Genomic DNA, 22,750 nt, shown 5'->3' with positions numbered 1-22,750 from the left:
GACCTTGCTTGATGAAGGCACACAAAATGTGTCAAAATGTGTGCCTTGTGGTACAGGAGACGCATTCAGAGATGACCGAGTATCGTGTCTGGGGCTCATTTCTCTAAGGGTTGGGCACCAGGCGGACAGTTAGGAACGTAACCCTCTAGTATGGTTACAGGGAAGGAAATTCATCATAGAGCTTTGTGATGGAGGGTGGTCTATGGTGAATTTTAATCTGCCTAAGTGCCAAAAATTTATTCAGAAGAGGCATTATTGTGTAGGGCATAAGTTCTCAAAGTGTGGTCCCAGACCAGGAACATCAGCACGGACTGGGAGCATCTTGTAAATGCAAAGTTTCCATTCCTACCCCAAAACTACTGACTCAAAAGATATGGGGGAGGATCAGCACTGTGTGTTTTAACAAGCCCCCCAGGTGATCAGGTGCATAGCCAGATGGCTGGTGGATCCCAGTTCTGAGCTTTGGTGGCCTCATCTGTAGACGGGACGATACTTATGGCAGTGGGCTTCTGAGGGGAAGCAAGATGAATGCGGGAATCCCTGCTGGCTCGGGGTTGGTGGCGAGCACCTGCCTCCTCCAGCTGGTCATCAAACCAGCTTTTGAGGGTCAGCTACCACCTGATGCTGTTCTGTGTCAGTCATCAACCCCAAGGTAAGGACTCCAGCAGGGAGGAGAAATAGGACAAAGGGAAGGGAAGCCTGACCTGAAACTTAGATTGGGGCCCTGAATGCCAACCTTAGGACTTTCATGTTACTCTGCCTGCCACGGAGGCTTAACTGTTTCCATTACTTTTCTACAACAAAGCAACAGGATCCTTAGGATTCCAGCCATCCCTGGGGCCATCTCGCAGTCCATGGGGCCGCTCAGGACCAGCGAGTCCCCCATGCAGGGTTAGCACTTCCTCCACTGAGCACCCTCCCCTCCCTCACTGGCCTTGGCCGAGCTCTGGGGAAAGGCAGCGGCCCTTCTTATCAGCTGGGGCCCTGGCTGCCAAGACAAGGCTGTGCGTTCCAGGAAGAGGCGCCTGGGAGGGCAGCACCCCGTGTTTGGAATGCAAGCGCTGCTCAATGCCTTCCATATGGCTGTGGGGCTGGGCGGCTCTGGGCCGGACCCAGGGGACAGACTCTGGCAACCAGCCGCTCCCCCTCAGCCCCTAGCCCACCCCTCACTGCCAAAAGGCACATGTATTTGTTTGTTTATTGTCTGCCTCCTCCACCAGTCTGTGCACTGGGATGTTGACCACTGATTACCAAGACTAGCACAGCGCCCGGCACGTACGAGGCATCCAGAGGATTTAAGAATGAATACCAAGAAAACGACTTAGTGGTAGAAGGCTTTAAAGAGTCTTCTCCTTAAGTAGCCCTGGCTGCAGCCAACATTCCTGGGAGCCTTCCACGCTGAGGAGCTTTTCCTTTAGATGTGTAATCCCAGCCCACCCTCATCTCCAACAGGTCAGGGGCTTTGTTCTCCAACTTTGCCCAAGGTGAGAGTTGGGCTCAGAGGTAATGACGTGACTTGCCCAAGGTCACACAGCTAGCGAGGAGCAGGTCAGGATCTGAACCAGGCTAAAGGACTCCAGGTCCAGTGCTCTTTCTAGTCAAGCTCCTGAGGGAGGGGACCCCTTCCTGAAACTTTCATCTAGCCTGGGCTCCCTGGGGGTTTTCTCACGGGAATCCCAGAATTACTAAGAATCAAAAAGTAAGGAACTCTCCCCTCAGGAAAACTCCAGTAAAGTCTGCTCTCTTCCCCTCTCAGAGGGTTTTGAGATTTCAAATTTAAGAGCACAACATTACCTTAAAGAGAAGTCTGTGACTTTCATGTTGCATTTATGTAATAGCCATAGTGGCACTTTAATATAATTGTTTTCAATGGCTTTATTGAAAAGTATAATCTACTTACCATAAAATGCACACTACATGATTTTAAATTATTATATATTTTGTCCATTTGAAAACAAACTTATATTTAGAGAATAGGACATCATTTAAAACCAAAAGCAAGTCTTCTAGACTGTATCAGTCAGACTGATTTATTGTCAGGAATTGACTTCCACAACCCTGGGCTCTGGCTGGGCAGGTCTGACGTCACAGGGCAGGCCGCGGGAAGGGCTGGCGCGAGCTCTCATACAGGAGCTCCAGCTCCTGTCCACAGGGGAAACTTCTTCTTTAGGGAAACCTTAGTCCTGTTCCTAGCGCCTTTCAATAGATTGAATCTGGCCAACCCAGATCAACTAGGATAATCTCCTTTACTTAAAGTCAACTGATCATAGACATTAATCACGTCTACAAAATATCTTTATAGCATCTCCAAGATTATTATTGGATTGTGTAGTTGGGAACCATAGCCTAGCCAAGCTGATACATAAAATTAACCACCATCTGGGTGAAGTTTCTGTTTCCCCGTTCACCACGATGTACCAGAGACTGAGCCACAGAGGGGACCTGGAGGCCAAGCCCGGGGGTGGGTGGCTAGGCAGTACCATCCTGAGCAGGAGTTAGGAAGGGCTGCCCACGTGTGACCCTGGGCAGAACAAGGCTTGCTTTGAAATGAGAGAACCTGGGTCTGTTTCACAGCCCGTTGATGCGATAGCTTTAACTCTGATTACATCCCCTAAACTCTGAGCATCAGTTTCCAGGTTTTTAAAATGGGGATATGGATACCAATCTGATAGCACTGCTTGCTTACTGTTTCTTCAGTCATTAAACATTTATTGAGTGTCTACTGTTTGCCAGGCACTGGGTGCTTAGGACGGCCAAATGAGGTAAAAACAATGACTAAAATTTATTAAGCACTTACTGTGTGTCAGGCATGGTCCTAAGCACTTTATATGGGTTGATTCATTTAATCCTCACACCAGCCCTACAAAGTGGGCATAGCTGTGATCCCACTTTATAGACTAGGAATACTCATCAAAGTATCTGACCCTTAAAAGACATGAAATAAATATTTATTTCCCTCCTCCTTTTAAGGGAGCAAGGGGCATGATTCGTGTCAACATTTGTTTGAGTTCCATCTTACAGCTACTTCTCATAGAGGGAGAGAACTTTGACCCAGTGAGTGGCATTAAATTTCAAATCCAGTCTGCTGGTGGGAACGGAAAATGGTGCAGTTGCTTTGGAAAACAGTCTGGTAGTTCCTCAAAAGGTTAAACACAGAGTTACCAAATGACCAGCAATTCTATTCCTAGGTATATATCCAAGAGAATTGAGAACATATGTCTGCACAAAAGCCTGTATGCAATATTCATAGTAGCACTATTCATACCAGCCAAAAGGTGTAAACAACCCAAATATCATGAATAGATAAATACAATAAATAACGAGTAAATGAGTGAAAAGATAAATTAACACGCTATATCTATTTAGTGGGATATTATTCAGGAATAAAAAGGAATGAAGGGTCTGATATGGTCGGTGTGGAAAGAAATCAGCTGTTTTTATAAAGAGAATATTCAATATGGATGCCAACGAGTTACTGGGTGCAGTGGGAAGGGCTAGGAACCGTGGTCAGAAGACCCAGGTCCTAGGTGGGCTCTGCCCTTTGGCACTGGGTGCTCCTGAGCGAGTCACTCTTCTCCTCTGAGCTCCTTCTTTTCATCTGTGCGCAGGGATCAGAGTCCCTGCTGCTGGAAGGATGGATCCAACCACCCCAGAGGGCCATGGGAGGGTGAGGGCGACAGGGTGGGATGAAGGCTCAGCCGACCTCCTCCCCATCAGAGAGGAGTCACAGGCCACCAGAGCCAAGCCACACACCCACTGGGTGACCGTGCTCTGTGTCCACCTCCCGGCCCCCCAGACCTTGGCCTCCCTGCCTGTGCAGTGGTCAGGGTTATGGTGATGCCATTAGCACTGTACACCCGGATTTGCCAAGGAGGAAAATGCCTTAGGATGGTGGGGGTTGGGGAAAGGACCCAACAGAGAAGAATGCCACTGGCCAGATGGTTGTAACATCCAGCTCCCTCTGGAACAGTCACCCAAACCCTGTCTATGCCACATGAATGTGCTTTGCTTAAACACACACACACACATACACACACATGTCCCAGATCCCAAGGCGGCAAATGAGATCCAGTTCCTGGCAAAGGGTCACCACACAGAATCGGCCCCCCGACCTCATCCTACCCCTCCCTGCAGCCGGTGTCAATCCCACTCAGGTGGCCCCCCAGGGTGGAGCACTCCAGGCAGAGGGCCTCTCCCCTGGAGAGGGGTCCTGGAGAAGAAGGTCTGGCAGCTGGCCAGAAGGCATGGCACAGCTCGTTTGACTCCCCCCGCGTCCCCCAGTCCCTAGAGAGGACTCCACGGTGGGTAAAGACCTTGGGGAAATTGCCTGGCCTCTCTGAGATTGTTCTTTCATCTATTAAAGTGAGGAAAACCATACCTTCCTCTCAGGTCTGTTATCAATATTAAGTGTGATACTTGCAAGTAAAGTTTGTGCTCAACAAATGATAGCTATCATCATTTTGTTATGGCTATTTAAAAAAATTAAGATGTAGTCTGCTGAACTAAATGTGGCTCTCATAGCTGATGGCACTATGTTTTTGTACTGTCCCCACAATCTCATGCTGCTCCTGGTCACAGATTGAATCATCAGACTTAAGGGTTTGAACCTGGCATAGACTGATCTTGGTTGAAGTGGTGGCTCCCGGCCCTTGTGTGACCTTGGGTGAGTGACTGTTACCCCTTGAAGCCTGGGTTTGCTCCTCTGTAGAACAGAGATGATGGTAATCACACCTCCCTCAGGGGTTTTTCATGAATGTGTTGTGGAATGACACAGGCAGAGCCCCTAGTGTGCTATATGGCATCAAGCTAAACACTCCATGACTGTCTGAGATTCTGTCATTCTTAGACTGGGACCCCACAACGTACAAAGCAGTGGCTTCGGCAATCTTGGCATCCTCACAACAACACCGTGAGGTCAGGATTCTCACCCACATGACAGGAGTAGGAACCAAGGCTTAGCGAGTCTCTGCTGGGGGCTCTGTAGAGGAGAGCAGATCCAGCTTGTTCTCCTGGGTCTGAGCTGCTGGAAAGCAGAGGGTGCGTCACTGTCCCCTGCCCCGGTGGTAAGCGCAGTGCCCTGCCCTGCCTTGTCCTGCCTGTCCATCCTCTCCTTGGTGCCCTCAGGGCGAGCCCTGCCCCAACACTGGTGCAGGACAAAGAGTTCAGGAGACCTGAGATCAGGGACCGGCCTTCTCAGGAACTGGTCATGTGATCACACGCACATCACCTCCCTTCTGTGCCTCAGTTTCTCGATCTGAAATCAGTTGTGACAATTTTGGCCCTGGCTTTGGCATCAGAAGGCCTGAGTGTGAATGCTGGTTCCCCCACTTCTCTGGAGTGGCCTTGAGCAAACTAACTTCACTTTTCTTAGTTTCCTGTCTTTGCCTGTAAGAAAGGGCTAATTAATGGTAGAATGTTGTAGTAAGATGTTAAGAGAAAAAGGGAGAGCACCAGACAGTGACTAACATGATTCTAATTATGTTTTGAAAAGTCTATGTGTTTGTGTGTTTGTATCTACCTTTTCAAAAAGACAAAGAAAATTGGCTAAAATGTCAGTAGTATTCTCTGGACGCTGGGCTCATGGTGATTTTTACTTTCTTCTGTATGTTACTTTTGTAGTTTTCCAGTGTTTCTATTATGAGTATGTGTCTCTTACAATCAGAAATGAGCAACCGAAGGCATAAATATCAGTTGTCCTCACTGCCCGGGGCTGTCTGAGCATCACCTGCAGACAAGAATGAGGCGGCCTCTGCGAGCAGCCTGTGTGCTGCCAGCTGCGCTGGCCCTGCCCTCCTGGTCCTGCAGGGCTGGCCTTCTGGCTGGGGGCAGAAGGACCCACAGCCCCTCAGGGCCTCCCATGAGGATGTAACCTCGTTGTGGCTGAAGACTCTACCCAAAAGGAAGCTTGAAGAGGAAGGAAAGTAACTAGAAACAAAAGACGTGGTTTCTAATGCCAACTCCCCCCACCCCAAACCTTAAACAAGGCACCTGGTCTCAGGCCTTCGTTTCCTAATCTGTAAAAGGGGATTGAAGGGTGCCTGCCACATTGGGGGGTTGTGAGGACCCAGTGAAACAGGGGCTCTGCCTGTGTCTTGCCTCCCCCATCCTTGAGTCACCTATGAGAGATGAAATGTGAGCTCTTTGTTGCATTTAACATAAAGCTTTGTTGGAAGAGAAATTATTCAACGCTTTAAACCATTGTCTCATCCTGCTGTTAGCAGGCCAAGGGTTACCCAGCAGGGGCTTTGGGGAGAGCAGTGCCGCATCTGATGCCATCCACACTCCAGCTCATCCTACCTTTCCACTTCCCTCCACCGTCCTGCCACACAGACCCCACCTGTAGGCAAGCCCGCTTCCTGTCTCCAAGTCCGTACTCTCCCCTGCCCCCCATCCTCTGCATTTCAAAATATTTCCAGGCTGCGTTTAAATGCCACCTCTGCCATGAAGCCCTCCCTGCCCCACCCAGTGGATCTGGGATTCTGAGCTTTCTCTGAGCTTCTCTTAGTCATAATGATCTACTTATGGGCCTGTTTCCCCCACAGAACTAAAAGTTTCTTGAGGGCAGGGTGCACATCTTACCTTCCTTCTCCCCAGTGTCCAGCACAGCACGTGACACACGCAGTGTCAGTGAATCTTTGCTGAAAGAATGGACGCATCTCGCACTGTTTGCAGAGAGTATGTGTCTTCCCATCAGAAACAAGCAATTAAAGCTGTAGAGGGACAGCAGTCCCTTGTGGTGCCTTGTCCTATGAATCCCCCTTTAGCTCAGCACTCGGTGAGAAGGGATAGAGAGGTCATTGCTAGGGCACCAGCTCCGAGGCAGAATCCATAACTTGCTAGGCCAGACCTTTACCTGTTACATCCACCTGTCAAAGGGAAGCAAGTCAGTCTCTGTCGCTGACACGCTATCAGCAATGGGAACAAGAAAAAGCAGCCCTGGCGTGTTTGCAGCCTGTCGTGCACAGAAGACGCCATTGCACGTACAAAGCGCCGGTGCCCCATCACTGCAGCTGCGCCTCCTGTGAACCCTGTGAGCTGGGCTCCTCCTGGTTTTCAGATGAAGAGGCTGAGGCACGAAAGGATGCCAGGTTTACAGCCAGGCTGGACCTGGCCCCTGATCTATTGAGCCCACTGTGCCACGATGCTCCCTCACCTCCTTTGATCCTCCCAGACGCTGGGCTAGAGAGAACAGGCAGGGCTACTGGCCCATTTTACAGAAGAAACCTGGAAGGTTTGAGGAGGGAAGTCTATCACAGCTTCAGCAAAGGAAGAGTAAGCTGTTGGGAAGGCTGCCGCAGAGAGCAGCAGGAAGTCTCAGGGTCTCTGGAACATTGGGTGAGGCCTCCAAGGTGAGAAGTCAAACATAGGCCACCAACGGAATGTGACAGGGAGGCAGCGGTGCCCAGGGCCTCTCTCTCCCAGTCCCTCTCATGTGGCATCTCCTTTGAGGGTTGGAGAACTCAATGTGGGAGGCCGGCTGGGGGTGCGTCTCCCATTGCAGGACAGAGAAGACAGAGGCCAAGGCGGAGGTTCCTGCCGGCACACCGCCCTCTGCTGCCACCTGCAGAACTGGCGGCATCACCTCAAAACTCAGCAATGGACTTTTCAAACTTGGCTGGCTATGACCAATTCCCACAGCCATGCACTTTGTGAAAAATCTAAATGAGATTTAAAAAATTCTTTCTTTGGTTTTATACATATACAAAGAACAACCTCTGCTCAGTGGCTCAGAGGCCCTGATCAGTCAACTGAGCGAGGTGAATGCTTTAGTTAATGAGGTCATGTGGGATTCTGGAAAGTACCAAAGGTGGGGCCTCCAGGCAGGGAAGTGGGAAGTTTATGCCCCTCTCCTCCTCTGTGCTTCTCTGGCTGCTCCCAGGAGCTCACAGTGACCTGGTTTCACCTGGATGAAGTAAAGGGGTGTTTGGCTGGTGGAGGACAAGACGCAAGGGCTGTGTGTGCTCCTGCATGTTGGGGAAGCTGAGCTGCCAGGCCCAGGGTGGCAGGTGCCCTGTGGGCCAGCTCAGTCCACCTGGGGGTACTAAAGGTGAGTGAGGAACCCAGAGGGCATGAGGCTCCTGAGTGTTTCCAAACCTCCCTACAGTCCTAGGCCTCGCCTGGGCCAGGAGGCCTAGAATTAGTGACTTTCTGGGCTGGAAAGAACCATAAAGTTCTTCAAATCCAACCCCCAATTTGATGCTCCAGTGTAGCCCTCTGGATTTGCTTGTTCACCTCCAGGGACGGGGAACTCAGTCCAGGCCTGGACAGACTGAATTCACATGGGCATCCCATCCCTTCCACCCCCTGGTCCTGGTTCTGCCCCTGGGCAGGAAGAGAGCAAGCCTGTTTCCAGTTCTCTGTGGTACCCTACAGAGGCCTCCCAGCCTGACTTCTTCTCTGCTCAGGTCCTGAAGCTCTGGGCCTGGCCCCATTTTCTCCCCATCTTGGTCAAAGTCTGCCTCAATGTTCAGGGCTGATGGGGCTCCCTGACCTCCCAGTGTCATGTGGTTGGTGAGTAGGGGAGCAGTTCTGCCCACCTTCTTCTGGACCCTTTCCAGCCCGATGTCCCGCCATCTTCAGCTGAGGGCCGGCCACGGTCAACCCGTCACTCCTGCTCAGATCATGCTAGCCCTGGCCCATCCTTGTGCCCTGGGGTCTTGGACGTCAAGGGCAGGATATGATGGTTATCTTGCTAAGCCCCCAGTCTGAGCTGGTGCTCCCTCAGGAGCCGACCCTCCCACCCTAAGCACTGGTCTCCACGATGCACTTGAGAAACATGGTGTCGTCCTTCACGTAGGCGTGCTTGGGCGACTGAAGCTTGCTGAGGGGGAAGAAGAGTGGGCAGCCACTGGCCACGTTGGTTTCACTCTGGGGCCGCTGGAAGGATGCTGAGCTCAGGTCAGGCCGGAAGGCGTCAATGGCGTGCTCACGGTTGTTCTGGTCGAGCAGCATGAAGGTGACCTGCAGGGCAGGGCCAGGTGGGAGATCAGGCCCCGGGCAGCAGCACCATGGCAGGGAGGCCCATGTTGGGCTCAGAGCCGGGCTCTGTGCCTGCTGCCTGTGTGGCCCCTCTGACCCTTAGCCCAGTCAGATTAGGAGTCAGAGGAACCGTGTAAGGATTGCCCCTGGCGGATGGCAAGACCCCAGCAGCCAGAGCACCTGCAATTCCGAGCAGGCTCCAGGGCTGGCCTCTGACTGGGATCAGATGTTCCTTCCTGCTGGTGACGGGAGTCTGATGCCTCAGCCAAGTGTGATTGGCTGTTGGGAGCTAAAGGAGGGACCGAGGCACTGACAAGGCTACTGGACTCTAACTCCTGGCTCAGAAATTTTTGATCATCAACTACAGCTGAAACCTTCTGGGGCAAGGCAGAAGGGCAAGGGCAGGCAGGCCTGTGAAGGAGGGGCTGTCGGTCAGTGCCCTCAAACATTTATGGAGCTTCTGGTTTACACAGGGCAGATATGGGCACCCCAAGAAGCCGATCATCTAAAAGTGACATGAACTCTCTTCCTTGGCACATGCCCCTGAAACCGCCCCCTAGGACCCTGAAATGTCTTCCCATCACCTACTGAAGCAGTCCTTAAACTTTGTTGCACGTTAGAATCCCCTGGGGAGGCTTAAAAATCCCGGTGCTCAGGCCTTAACACTTGCTGGGCTGAGACCCAGTCGTTGGTATTTAAAACAATCTCCCCAGCACCTTTGGGAACCGCTGGGCGGTGGGGACTGCTGACTCACACCCAGGCCACTGTGGCACGCTCACCCTGCCCCATCTGTTTCCCCACCCGACCTGTGTCCGCACCCAGCTGAGGTCTGTATTCTTGGCACCTCCCCCTCATGCAATGCTGCTGTTCACCTGCAGGGACTGCCTAGCCTCCCCCAACACCCCCCTTTAAAAATTGATAATATACCTTATTTTTTAGAGCAGTTTTAGGTTCACAGCAAAACTGAGTAGAAAATACAGATTTTCTACTATGTGGCCTACTATGTGGCCAGGCCACATACCCCTGGCCTACACGTCTGTCAACCTCCCCACCAGGTGGTACTTTGTTACAATGGATGAACCTACGTTGACACATCTTTATCACCTGAAGTCCATAGTTTACATTAGGGTTCGCTCTTGGTGCTGCACATTCTATGGGCTTTGACAAATGTATAATGACATGTACCCACCATTATATTAATAGTATCATAAGAGTAATTTCATTACCCTAAAATTTCTCTGTGCTCCCCCTGTTCATCCCTCCCTGCCCCTTGGCCTTGGCAACCACTAATCTTTTTCCTGTCTCCATAGTTTTGCCTTTCCCAGAATGTCATGTAGTTGGAACCATACAATATACAGTCTTTTCAAGTTGGCTTCTTTCACTTAGTAATATGCGTCTAGGGTTCATCCATGTCTTTTCAAGGCTTGACAGCTCATCTCTTTTCAGCACTGAATGATATTTCATTGTCTGGATGTACCAGACATGCACCTACTGAAGGTGCATCTTGGTTGCTTCCCAGTTTTGGCAATTACGAATAAATCTGCCATAAACAACTGCATGCAGGTTTTTGCATGGATGTAGTTTTCAACACCTTTGGGTAAACAGCAAGCAGTGTTACTGCTGGACTGTGTGGTAAGAGTATGTTTAGTTTTGTTAGAGATGGCCACACTGTCTTTCAAAGTGGCTGAACCACTGCGCATTCCCACCAGAAATGGATGGCAGTTCCTGCTGCTCCACGTCCTTCCAGCATTTGGTGTTGTCATTGTTCTGGATTTTGGCCACTTTACTAGGTGTGTATTTGGTATCTGCCTCTTTCCCCTTTTTCTGGAAATCCTGCCAGTTCAGGCCAGCCTCACAGCACCTCCAGGCAGTTTCTGTATTCCCCCTACCATGTGAATAGGTTATTTCTCTAGAACCTTCAGGAGTGCTCTGTTCCAGACATTTTAGCTCCTGGATTCCCAGAGCTGGAGGAAGCCTTGGCTACTAGATCTGGAGTCAGCTTCTTGTTTTATAAAAGGGGAAACTGACAATGCAGAGAGGTGGGGGACTTGCCCAGGCCACGTGGCCAGTTCATGCCTGAACGAGGACTAGGCCCCAGGTTCCCATACTCCCCCCACCGCACCCCCATCAGCCCCTGCCCAAACCTTGTTCCGGAAAGGCCACGGCAGCAGAGCGTCGTACTCCCCTCTCATGATCACGATGAAGAGCGACAGGTGGGTCCTCTTTCCCGTCCCGTCCCCATTCAGGTACAGCCGCAGGCACAACTTGTAGCCGTACTTGGCAGTATAGAAAGCTGAAACACACAGGCAGCTGGGAAGTGCTGGACTTTGCAGATGAGGGAACAGGGACCCAGTGGTTAGGCATGCCCCAGGCCAGTGGCTCAAAACTAAGACAGCTGGGTCTAGAGCCCAGCATTCTTCTTGATTAGAGTGTCAAAGAGGAACGGGCTCTTGGAGATCATCTAGTCCCGTGGTTGCCAACTGGCCATCCAAATCACAGACTGCCGGGCCCCACCCTCAGAGTTTCTGACTCAGTAGCACTGGGGTGAGACTGAGGATTTGCATTTCTAACAAGTTTGCTGGGGACACCAATGCTGCTGTCCCGGGGACCACACTTTCAGAAACCCTGATCTAACAAACCTGCATTTTAGAGTCTGAAAACCGAGCCCAGTAAAAGGAAGTGCTGGTCACCATCTCACAGTGTGTTGGAGGCAGAGACAGGATTAGGGGCCAGGCTTCCTGCCTCTCAACACCGGTTTCTTTCTGCTGCCCTAGGCCAACTGGTTGGGCTCTCCTGGAGGCTGGGGGTGTGTGGGGTGACTCATGGTTCTGCCAGCCGCCCTCGGCAAAGGCCCCTGAGGGCTGAGTCATCCCTGGTGGAGAAGCACAGGAACCCATGGGCTCTCCCCCTGGGCAGCTGAAAGGGCCACCCCATCCGAGTGTGGGTTCCAGCAGCTGTCACCTATCGGCACACGGCCCTTCTGGGAGGGGCTGGGTGGGGATGGGGGTGGGGGGCAGGCAGGAAGGGGTGGAGGAGGGACAGGCTGGCAGCCTGACTCATCTCTGCCTGTTATGTTTTGGTAGAACAGGAAGCCCGAGGCACTGCTTGCTTTTTCCCTCTTTGGAAAGAATTGAGGTAAAAAGGTCTGCGTGTGGGGTACACGGCCACCCCATGAAGAGGGCTGTCCTCACAGAGTGGGATGAACGCTGCTCCTGGAGGGAAGAGGTCCCAGCCCTGCTCTGAGGTGCAGGGCAAACTGCTGCCTCATTTCATGCACAAATATATGCACCGGTATATTAACTGACATCAATTTGTTAAGAGAAACATTTACCAAGTCATTACTTTATGCAAGACATTGTGCCCAGCCCCAGAACCCAGAAATGAGTAAGAACTGTTCCAGTTTACACAACACTTATCTGTGCGCTACCCGCAATCACACGCAAATGTGCATGTGTTTTACTCAGTTCCCTACTTGTCTTATTTCAGACCGCTGGCTCCCCGAGGGCAGGGGTCCCCAGGTGTTCGTCTGTGAAAACCACCATCTGCATCCCTCTCATCTGCACGAGCTCTGGCTCACAGCACACCTTTCACATCCCATGTCCACAGGAAGTGGATAACAATTTTCTTTCCTATTTGCAGGCTATGACTGATATTCGGGGAGGGAAAATGGCCTGCCCAGGCCACCGTTGTATGTGGCTGAGAGCCACCTGTCAGAGCATGGTTCACCTACCACCCCCATGGTCCCAGCACAGTTCCTGGCTGTGGTAAGTGGCCTGAATGGACACCAGCCTAACTAGACACAGCCCAGCTGTCAGAGTTGGCTATTCTCACTGCTCATTTCCTGAGCTCTGTGGGGTCTGCCTCTTCCAGCTGGTCTCTGTGCTCCTGGGAGGTGTTACCTGGGGAGAAGAGGCTGACAGTCCTGCCACAGGCTGACTCGTGGCATCGCCTGGTGACATTGGTGATCTTCCACAGGAAGGTGCCATCAAAGGATGCCTCTTCCATGAGGCGCAGGCTCTGCTCCAGCTTGCCTAGGGCCTGGTCTTTCTCGGCCAGTGTCTGCTGCAACTCCGCCACCTGCAGGGAAGCCCGTTCAGCCAGGGACATCAGAACCTGGCTTGAGGATGAGGTGGGGATGGTGGTATATGGAGATGGATCTGCCCCAGATATGCTTTCCTTGACCACACCTCACTCAAGCATGTGTGTCTGCATTTGCATGAGCCGCCTCCTGCCTGGAGTTCCTTTTCCTTCCTCCTCCACCGGCCAACTCCTATTCATCCATTAGGAATCTGGCTCCTATGTCCCTTCCTCTGGGAAGCCTTCAACCACTGCCCTAGCTCGGCTGGTTGGTCTCATCTATGTTCTTACAGAGTCTGTACAACGTTTTATGGGATAGATTTTTCTGCCTTTCCTACCACACGGTCTCCTCCACTGAGGGCTGGGCCCATGCTCATTTTATCTTTGTGTCCATGCCTGGCATAGTGCCTGGCATGTAAAAGTATAGCCAGGAAGTTGTTGGTGAAGCAAGAGTTACATAAATGTAGGCTTTATTCAGGCATTTGAACCCAGTGCCTAGACCTTCTATTAATGGTAGGTTTCCCCTGGGAAATTTGAAAGAATGCAGATTTATTCTCAGGTATGCTAAGGTAGCGAAGCCAGGAATAGAAGCGAGTGTCCTTAAAGAAAATTTAATTCTTAATTTTACTGTGGGGGAAGCTTAGGTCCTTAGCGTGAAAGTGACTTGCTCAGACCTACACAGCAAGTTACTGGCAGAACTGGACCTGAAATCCAGGCCTAACTCAGTGTGAGACGACGATGTAAGGCTGCTGCAGAAAAAGCAACGTGAGAATGGCGATTGGCTACATTAAGAAAAGCATAAGCTCTGCAATCAGCCAAGAGAAAGAAATAAAGGGCATCCAAAATGGGAAAGAGGAAGTCAAATTGTCTCTCTTTACAGATAACGTGATCTTATATTTGGAAAAACCAAAAGACTCCACCAAAAAACTCTTAGAGCTGATAAACAAATTTAGCAAAGTTGCAGGATACAAAAATTAACATGCAAAAATCAGTAGCATTTCTATATACCAATAATAAAATAGCTGAAAATGAAATCAAGAAGGCAATCCCATTTACAATAGCTATAAAAAAAATCCTAGGAATAAATTTAACCAAGGAGGTGAAAGACCTCTATAAGGAAAACAACAAAACACTGATGAAAGAAATTGAAGAGCACACAAATAAATGGAAAGACACCCTATGCTCATGAACTGGAAGAATTAATATTAAAATGACCATACTGCCCAAAACAACAGGCAGATTCAATGTAATCCGTATCAAAACACCAATGTTGTCCAGGTGTGGTGGCTCATGCCTGTAATCCCAGTGGTTTGGAAGGCTGAGGCAGGAGGATTGCTTGAGACCAGGAGTTCAAGACCACCCTGGGCAACATAGCAAGACCCCATCTCTACAAAAAATAGGCAAATCAGCTGGGCATGGTGGCATGCACCTATAGTCCCAGCTACTTGGGAGGCAGAGGCAGGTGCCAAGAACATACACTGGGGCTGGGGTAAGATTATTTCTTCAATAAATGGTGCTGGGAAAATTGGATATCCATATGCAGAAGAATGAATCTGGACCCCTATCTCTCACCATATACAAAAATCAACTCAAGATGAATTAAAGACTTAAACGTAAGACCTGAAAGTATAAAACTACTAGAAGAAAACATAAGGAAAATACTCCAGGACATTGATCTTGGCAAAGATTTTATGGCTAAGACCTCAAAAGCACAGACAACTAAAACAAAAATAGACAAATGGGACTGTATTAAACTAAAAAGCTTCCACACAGCAAAGGAAACAATCAACAGAGTGAAGAGACAACCTGTTGAATGAGAGAAGATACTTGCAAAATATTCATTTGACAAGGGACTAATATCCTGAAAATACAAGGAACTCAAATAACTCAACAATAAAAAACCAAATAAGCTGATTAAAAAGTAGGCAAAGCACATAAATAGATAATTTTCAAAAGAAGATATACAAGCAGGTATATGAAAAATGTTCAACATCACTAATCATCAGGGAAATGCAAATCAAAATCACAATGAGATATCATCTTACCCCAGTTAGAATGGCTATTATTAAAATGACAAAAAATAACAGGTGCTGGTGAGGATGTAGACAAAAGGGAACTCTTTTTTTTTTTTTTTTTTAGAAACAGAGTCTCACTTTGTTACCAGGCTGGAGTGCAGTGGCCTGATCATAGCTCATGGCAGCCTCCAACTCTTGGGCTCAAGTGAACCTCCTACCTCAGCCTCCCAAGTAGCTACGACCACAGGCATGTGCCACCATGCCTGACTAATTTTTTAATTATTTTGTGGAAACAGCGTCATACCATATTGCCCAAGTTGGACTCAAACTCCTGGTCTCAAGCCATCCTCCTGCCTTGGCCTCCCAAAGCACTGGGATTACAGGCATGAGTGAGCTACCATGTCCTGCCAAAAGGGAACTCTTACACCCTGTTGGTGGGAATGTCAATTAACACAACCATTATGGAAAAAAATATGGAGATTTCTCCAAAAACTAAAATTGGAACTACCATAAAATCCAGCAATCATACTACTGGGTATTTAACCAAAGGAAAAGAAATCAGTATATCAAAGGGACACGTGCACTTGCATGTTTATTGTAGCACTATTCACAATAGCAAAGATATGGAATCAACCAAAGTGTCCATCAAAGCATGAATGGGTAAAGAAAATGTGGCATGTTTTTTTTACCAAACTGATGCTTAAAAAACCAAAAGAGAAAAGAAAATGTTGTATGCATACACAATGGAATACTACTCAGTCACAAAAAAAGAATGAAATCCTATCATTTGCAACAACATGGATGGAACTGGTGGTCATTATGTAAAGTGAAATAACCCAGGTTCAGAAAGGCAAATATCACATGTTCTCACTCATATGTGGGAGCTAAAAAAGTTGATTTTATAAAGATAGAGAGTAGAATGACAGATACTACAGGCTGGGAAGGGAGGGTGGGCGGGAGAGGAGGATGAAGAGATGTAGGTTAACAGGTACAAACATCCATTTATATATTATAAAAGCTGTAAGTTCTATCACTTGACAGCAGAATATGGTGACTACAGTTAACAATGTATTATATATATCAAAATAACTAGAAGAGAGGACTTGAATTGTTCCCAACACACAGAAATGATAAATCCTCAAAGCGATGGACACCTCAAATACCCCGACTTGATCAGTACACATTCTATGCATGTAACAAAATATCACATGTACCATAAATATGTAAAATACTATTAATATGTGTCGAAAAATTAAAAAAGAAAAAGAAAGGTATAAACTCTGGAATAAAGGAGGGGACAGTCCCGTTGGACTAAGAATTCTTAGATAAGTGGATTATCTGGAGTCAGTCTGGGACCACACTCCGAGCATATAGAATCCTTTAGAGACTGAGCCAGAGCATATGAGGACAACATAAAACAATGTGCTCTGATGAAGGAGTGAAGGCACTGGGGCTTTTAGCCTAAAGAAGGAAATCTCAGGTAGGATATAGGATATAATCACTGACTATCCCTCTCTGAAGGGCTGCCGCAGGGACTAGAAGGCAGCTTTGTTTTATGGGCCCCAAGGGGCAGGGCCAGGAATACAGCAGAGAAGATAGAGAGAGGCTGGTTTTAGTTTAGCCTAAGGAAGAACTTGCTAAGAGTGAAAAATGTCCCACAACAGAACGAGCTGCCAGTGAGGGGGTGTCCTATCAAAGGAGAAGTTCAAGCAAAGGAACTAAAGCACTGGTTGGGGGTGTCTGACCTTGATGATAGCTTCTGACTCAGTACTCTTCCTGGAAGGTCCTGGGATACAGGGGAGATACATTTTGATGGGGGAGGGGCTGCTCTGAGCAGGGTGAATGATTAGGAAGAAGGCTTGTCCACTACTCTGGAGACAGGATGGGGCTCCCTGAGCCAGCCTTGAAGGCAAAACTGCTTCCCGCACTCACCCTCTGTTCCAAGCTCAGGATGCGCTCGCGGTCCAGCTGGCTCTGGTGGATGGAGGCGGCCAGGGCCATGTGGGAGGCCTCTACCTCCTTGTTGAGGACAGCAACAATGTTCTCAAACACGCGCAGCTTTCCTTCCAGCTCGGCCAGGAGTTTCTCCTTCATGAAGTGCTGCAGGGCCAGCTCCTCCTGACTCTCAGAGCAGGGTGCCCGGTAGCAGTCCACTTCCAGGTCTCCCGTCACCTCCACAGCTGCCTGCAGCTGCAGGTCTGACAGGTTCTGCTCCAGGGCCATGGGCCCGAACCCTAGGCCAGAGCCCAGCTGGGCCTTCCACTGTTTCATGAACCCCAGCAGCAGGTTTAAGTGGGAGGCCTGGGAAGTGACCTCATGCTCCTGCATGGACTGTGGGCTTCCCTGCCAAGAGAGTGGGTCTGCTCAGTGAAAACAGGGGTGGAGGTCGGGCCAGGGAGGAGTGGAGAGCCCTGCCATCAAAGGTCACCAAGCACTGGACATCCATTCACCCAGCAAAGGGGAAGTGGCTTTCTGTACACTGGGAGGGATTCGGGAGGAGGACCCTGACATCAGCCATGCCCAGGATGAGCCACATGCATCTCAGTCTCTAGAGCAATGATCTGGCCCTGCCCTTGAGCAAAACGATGGTTCAGAACCATGGAGAGAGGCATGGGGGGGCGGTCACTTTAGTGAAGTTACACCAATGCTTAGGTGAGATGTTACGAAGAACTTCCCCGAGTACTGTGATGATGTAATAGTGCGAATTATTGCTTGGGAAAGTCATTAGTATGAGGAATGTCCAGAGGAGTTGCTTGATGTTATGAGGAAATCCTGGCGGGGCTGGAACGGGGAGGCCCAGAGGTGTGGAGCCGTAGTAGACAGATCTTTCTTACACACAGATACTTACCTTGAAGGAGCAGCCAACACCTGCAAAGGGGCACCCAACTTCAGCCTCATCTATCTCAGGGTGAACCTGGAAATAATAACATGTCACTGGATGTTATGGGGATCCCTGTGGCCACCCCTAGGGCTCTCTGCAATGCACCAGGATCCATGAGGCCAGGAGCTGGACTGGGCCACATGACTTTGCAAATGCTGTTCCTTCTGCCTGGCTGACTCCTTTCCACCCTTTGAGCTTAGCCCTTCCATGACCTTCCTTTGAAACAGAACCAGGATCCCTGCTGTGATCCTGGGCAGTACTGCTCTTTCTCCATTCTCCATAATATATTCTCTATTATCATTGTTCACTAGCTGGTTGCCCCTGCTGGTCTGAGGGCTCTGTGAGGGTCACGGCTGTGTCATCAGTGCTGAGGGTGGTGCCCGGCACAGAGGAGACACTCAGGGCATGCTGGCTGCATGAATGGGCGCTTCCGTCCTCCTGAAGTCCATGAGGACTCCCCTTCTCACAATGCCCATCTGCATCCCTCCCTGGCCATCTGTCCTTGACTGAGGTGTGCCTGCGCTGCCCGGCTTTCCCTTCCAGATGACACGCAGCCCAAAGGCAGGGACACAGGAGGATCTTAGTACTAACGGCAACTTGATATTACTGTCAACCTATTTAGGTCTGAAGGGTTTGCCAAATGCTTTCATAATTCTTCACAATTCTGTCATAATGCTGTCATAATTCTTCCTTGGGCTCATTACAACACTGTGGGGAAGTTGGGGTAGGGTTTTTCCCCCCGATTTTACTGATGAAGAAACTGAGACTCACAGAGGGAAAGGGATTTGCCCAAGGAGGCAGAGCTAGGGAGCAGCACAGCCCCAGTACTCCTCCCACACCGCATCACTCTCTCATCAAGAATAAGCCCATGGTGGGGGCAGAATAAGTCCACAGGAGATGGGAGAAATTTTTTTTCAAAGCACAGACAGTCATGTGTCACTTAACAACAGGGATATGTTCTGAGAAAGGCACCATTAGGCGACTTCGTCATCGTGTGAACATCATGGAGTGTACTTACACAAACCTAGATGGTAGTACCTTCTAGGTACATGTGGCCTTCTAGGTCCTTAAGTGTAGCCTTTTAACTGCATCCATATTTTACAGAACAAATCCTTTTATTAAAAGGGGTGCAACAGAAAAAGATGAAGCTTCTCTCGCCTCCTTTGGTGCTTAAAAAAGAACAATCTTGAAATCAGAAGGCTGCAGGTTCCCCATCCCTGGATAGCCTACTATATACACCTAGGCTGTTACATGGTATAGTCTATTGCTCCTAGGCTACAAACCTGTACAGCATGTTATTGTCCTGAATACTGTAGATGATTGTAGCACAATGGTAAGTATTTGTATATCTAAACACAGAAAAGGTACCACAAAAATATGGTATTATAAGCTTATGGGGCCACCTTGTACATTCGGTCCATTGTGGACTGAAACAATTGTTATGTGATGCTTGACTGTACCTGCAATAGGGCTGGTATCCAGAATCTATAAAGGACTCTTACAATCCGATAATAGTAAGACAGAAAACCTAATAAAAATGAGCAAAATACTTCAAAGATACTTCACAAAAGGAGATCTGTGAATGACAAAAAAGATGCTCAACATAACTAGTCATCAGAGAAATGTAAATGCCGCTAGCCACAAGGAAATACCACTACCCACTCACTAGAATGGCTTAAATTAAAAAGAGTGACAATACTGAGTTTTGGCGAGGATGTGGAGCAGTGAGAACTCTCATATGTTGCTGGTGGGAAAGCAAAATGGTACACTTTGGAAAAATCTATAGAAGTATATTATAAAGTTAAACCATATTTATGAAATAACTTACTTATAAACCATACTTACAAAGTTACCATACAATCCATACATTCCACTCCTAGGAATTTACCCAAGAGAAAGTAAAACATATGTCCATACACAGATGTGTATGTGAATGTTCATAGCAGCTTTATTCATAATAGCTCAAACTGGAACCAACCCAAATGTCACCAACTGGCGAATGGATAAACAATTTTTGGTATATCCATACTATAGAACACTACTCAGCAATCAAATGGAATTAAATACTAATATAAACAATAACATGGATGAACCTCAAAAACATACTGAAATGAAACAAGTCAAACACAAAAGACTATATACTACTTGATTTCATTCTTACAAGATTCTAGAAAAGGCAAAACTGTAGTGACAGAAAGTAGATCAGTGGTTGCCTGGGGCTGTGGGTAAGAGGGACTGACTGCGCAGGGACACGAAGCAGCTTTATCTGCAGCAGAAATGCTTGACATCTTGACTGTAGTGGGCACACGATGATGTACACTCACCAGACTATACACTTAACATGGGTGAATTTTATTGCATGTAAATAATATCTTGATTTTACAAGAGCTTTGTTTTTTTTTTCTTTTTAAAGAATAATCTCCTAAGGCCATGTGAAAGGCGATTCGAATGAAAGGAGGGAGAGAGAGGTCTTCTGGGCTGAGCAACTACAAAGCCATACGAGTTATTATTCTTTAAAAGTAAAATAAGCAGAGAGCTGCGGGCTTAATGAGTACAATTGGTTTGGGACACAGAGCACAGCTCAGCAAAGAGCCACCCCCCTTGCCCCACTGCCCTGGGCTTCAGGGACAATTTGTTCCCAACAGAGAATAGAAAACAGATGTTTTATGGGGGGCAGGCAGAGGGCGGCCCTGGCAGGGAGATCGCACTGGCTTCGGGAAGTCTGTGGCGACAAAGCATCTCCCAACAGGTAGCTTTAGACTTGTGGGAATGATGGAGGGCCTCATGCCAGGTGTGGACCCAGCTTCTGGGTGAATGGACTTGGGGTAACCTCTCAGGCCCTGCAACTCCCCAAAAGTCCATGATTTAAATCTTCTGTGGTTCTAAGGGTGGAAACTTGAAGTGAGAGTCATAAGGGATAGAAAGTGAAAATGACCAAGCTCAGAGTCACCCTGCAGGTGGACGGGGTGTGTTCTCTGGCAGCTGAGCCTTCCTGGTGTCGTGTGAGCAGTGAAAGCCCCTGGCAGGGGGTAGAATGCTGTATGTATGTACAGGTTATCCTTCTAGGAGGCATGTGCAGGTGTGAACTATGACCTGGAATGGCTGCTGGAGGAGGGGGCAGGTGACTCAAGAGGCCTTCAGAGGCCTCGGTGGTCAGCCAGGCTGCCCTAAGCCCCATCATCAGTCACTCATTCCTCAGATATATGGGAGTTCAGGGTGGGGCTCTGGAGCCAGCCTATTGGGGTTCAGAACCCATTTCTGTCACCTCATGTACTAGCCGTGTGGCCCTGGAAGAGTTATTAACCTCTCCATGTTGCAGTTTTCTGTGAGGATAGTAACGGTGCCCCTCCTTACAGAGTTTTCATGAGGATTAAATGAGACAATCCAATAAGTTTTGGTATTATTACCTATTGCTGCTATAACAAAGTATCACTGACTTAATGCTTTAAAATAACACAACAACACAACTTTATTATCGACAGTTCTGGAGGTCAGAAGTCCAAAAGCAAAATGTCAGCAGGACTGCGTTTCTCTAAGGGGCCCTAGGGGAGAATTTGTTCCCTTGGTTTTTCTAGGTTCTAGCGGCTGCCTGCACTCCTTGGCTTGGGGCCCCTTCCACCATCTTCAGAGCCAGCAGTGGAGCATCTTCCGATCTCTCTGACTCTCTTGTTGCCCTCTTATGAGGACCTAGGACCCATGCAGATAATCTAGGGTAATCTCTCCTTCTCAGTTTCCCTAGTTTAATTGTGTCTGCAGAGTCTCTTTTGCCATTGTTATGGGCGCAGTGTCCCCCCACCCAAATACATATGTTGAAGTCCTTATCCCTGGTATATCAGAATGTGGAGACAGGATCTTTAAAGAGCTAATTAAGTTAAAATTGAGGTCATTAGGGGTGGGCCCAAATCCAGTGTGACTGGTGTCCTTGTAAGAGGAAGAAATTTGGACATGAAGGACCATGTGAAGACACGGGGAGAAGATGGCCATCTATTAATACAAACCAAGGAGAGAAGCCTTAGAAGAAACCGACCCTGCCAATACCTTGTCTTAGAATTCTAGTCTCCAGAACTGTGAAGAAATAAATTTCTGTTGTTTACACCACCCAGTCTGTGTAACTTTTAATTTTTTTTATTTTTTTGAGACAAGTCTTGCTCTGTCACCTGGGCTAGAGTGCAGTGGCATCGTCATATCTCACAGCAACCTCAAACTCCTGGGCTCAAGGGATCCTCCTGCCTCAGCCTCCCAAGTAGCTAGGATTACAGGCGCGTGCCACCATGCCTGGCTATTTTTTCCTGTTTTTAGTAGAGATAGAGTCTCTTGATCTCACTCTTGCTCAGGCTGCTCTCAAACTCTGGAGCTCAAGTGATTCTCCTGCCTCAGCCTCCCAAGTAGCTGGGACTACAGATACCTGCCATCACACCCAGCCTGGTCTGTGTACTTTGTTATGGCAGCCCTAGCACATAAACAGAGCCATGTGAGGTGACATAGTTACAGGTTCTGGGGATTCAGTTATGAACATTTCCAGGGGAGGCTATTCTGCCCAACACAGTGTTCAGCAAATGTTAGCCATTAGCAGTCGTATTTCTATTAGTATTATTATTCCTATGGATTAAGCACTGCCCTTGGGACCTCTCCCCCAAGTCCCAATGGCTGTCACATACATGTGTCTCATTTCATCCTCACATCTCAAACTCTTAATAACTAATTCTATAAAATTCCATTTTCCCATTAGATTTCCTCAAGGAGGTAAGAAGCATCCCTAAATGTTTGAGTCCCTAAAACATCTTCTCTTATACAGGAC

The 22,750-nt window shown here is 48.6% G+C and overlaps 1 protein-coding gene across 1 annotated transcript in view; it reads right to left on the bottom strand.

Annotated features, from left to right (window-relative positions):
• Positions 1-5,898: 5,898 nt before the first annotated feature.
• TRAF1 (TNF receptor-associated factor 1) overlaps positions 5,899-22,750 on the bottom strand; it is a 50,858-nt gene continuing 34,006 nt past the window's right edge. Inside the window, exons 7-11 of the mRNA XM_012664415.1 lie at positions 17,920-17,985; positions 17,004-17,414; positions 12,879-13,056; positions 11,124-11,272; positions 5,899-8,961 (exon numbers count right to left, since the gene is read on the bottom strand). Coding sequence (XP_012519869.1) covers positions 8,743-8,961; positions 11,124-11,272; positions 12,879-13,056; positions 17,004-17,414; positions 17,920-17,985 — 1,023 coding nt within the window. The 3' untranslated portion in view covers positions 5,899-8,742. The remainder of the gene's footprint in view (positions 8,962-11,123; positions 11,273-12,878; positions 13,057-17,003; positions 17,415-17,919; positions 17,986-22,750) is intronic.

Source organism: Propithecus coquereli, unplaced genomic scaffold (genome assembly GCF_000956105.1).
Source record: "Propithecus coquereli isolate 6110/MARCELLA unplaced genomic scaffold, Pcoq_1.0 Scaffold89, whole genome shotgun sequence".
Taxonomy (NCBI): domain Eukaryota; kingdom Metazoa; phylum Chordata; class Mammalia; order Primates; family Indriidae; genus Propithecus; species Propithecus coquereli.
The sequence above is the reverse complement of the archived record's forward strand: the minus strand, read 5'-3'. Positions and strand labels throughout refer to the sequence as shown.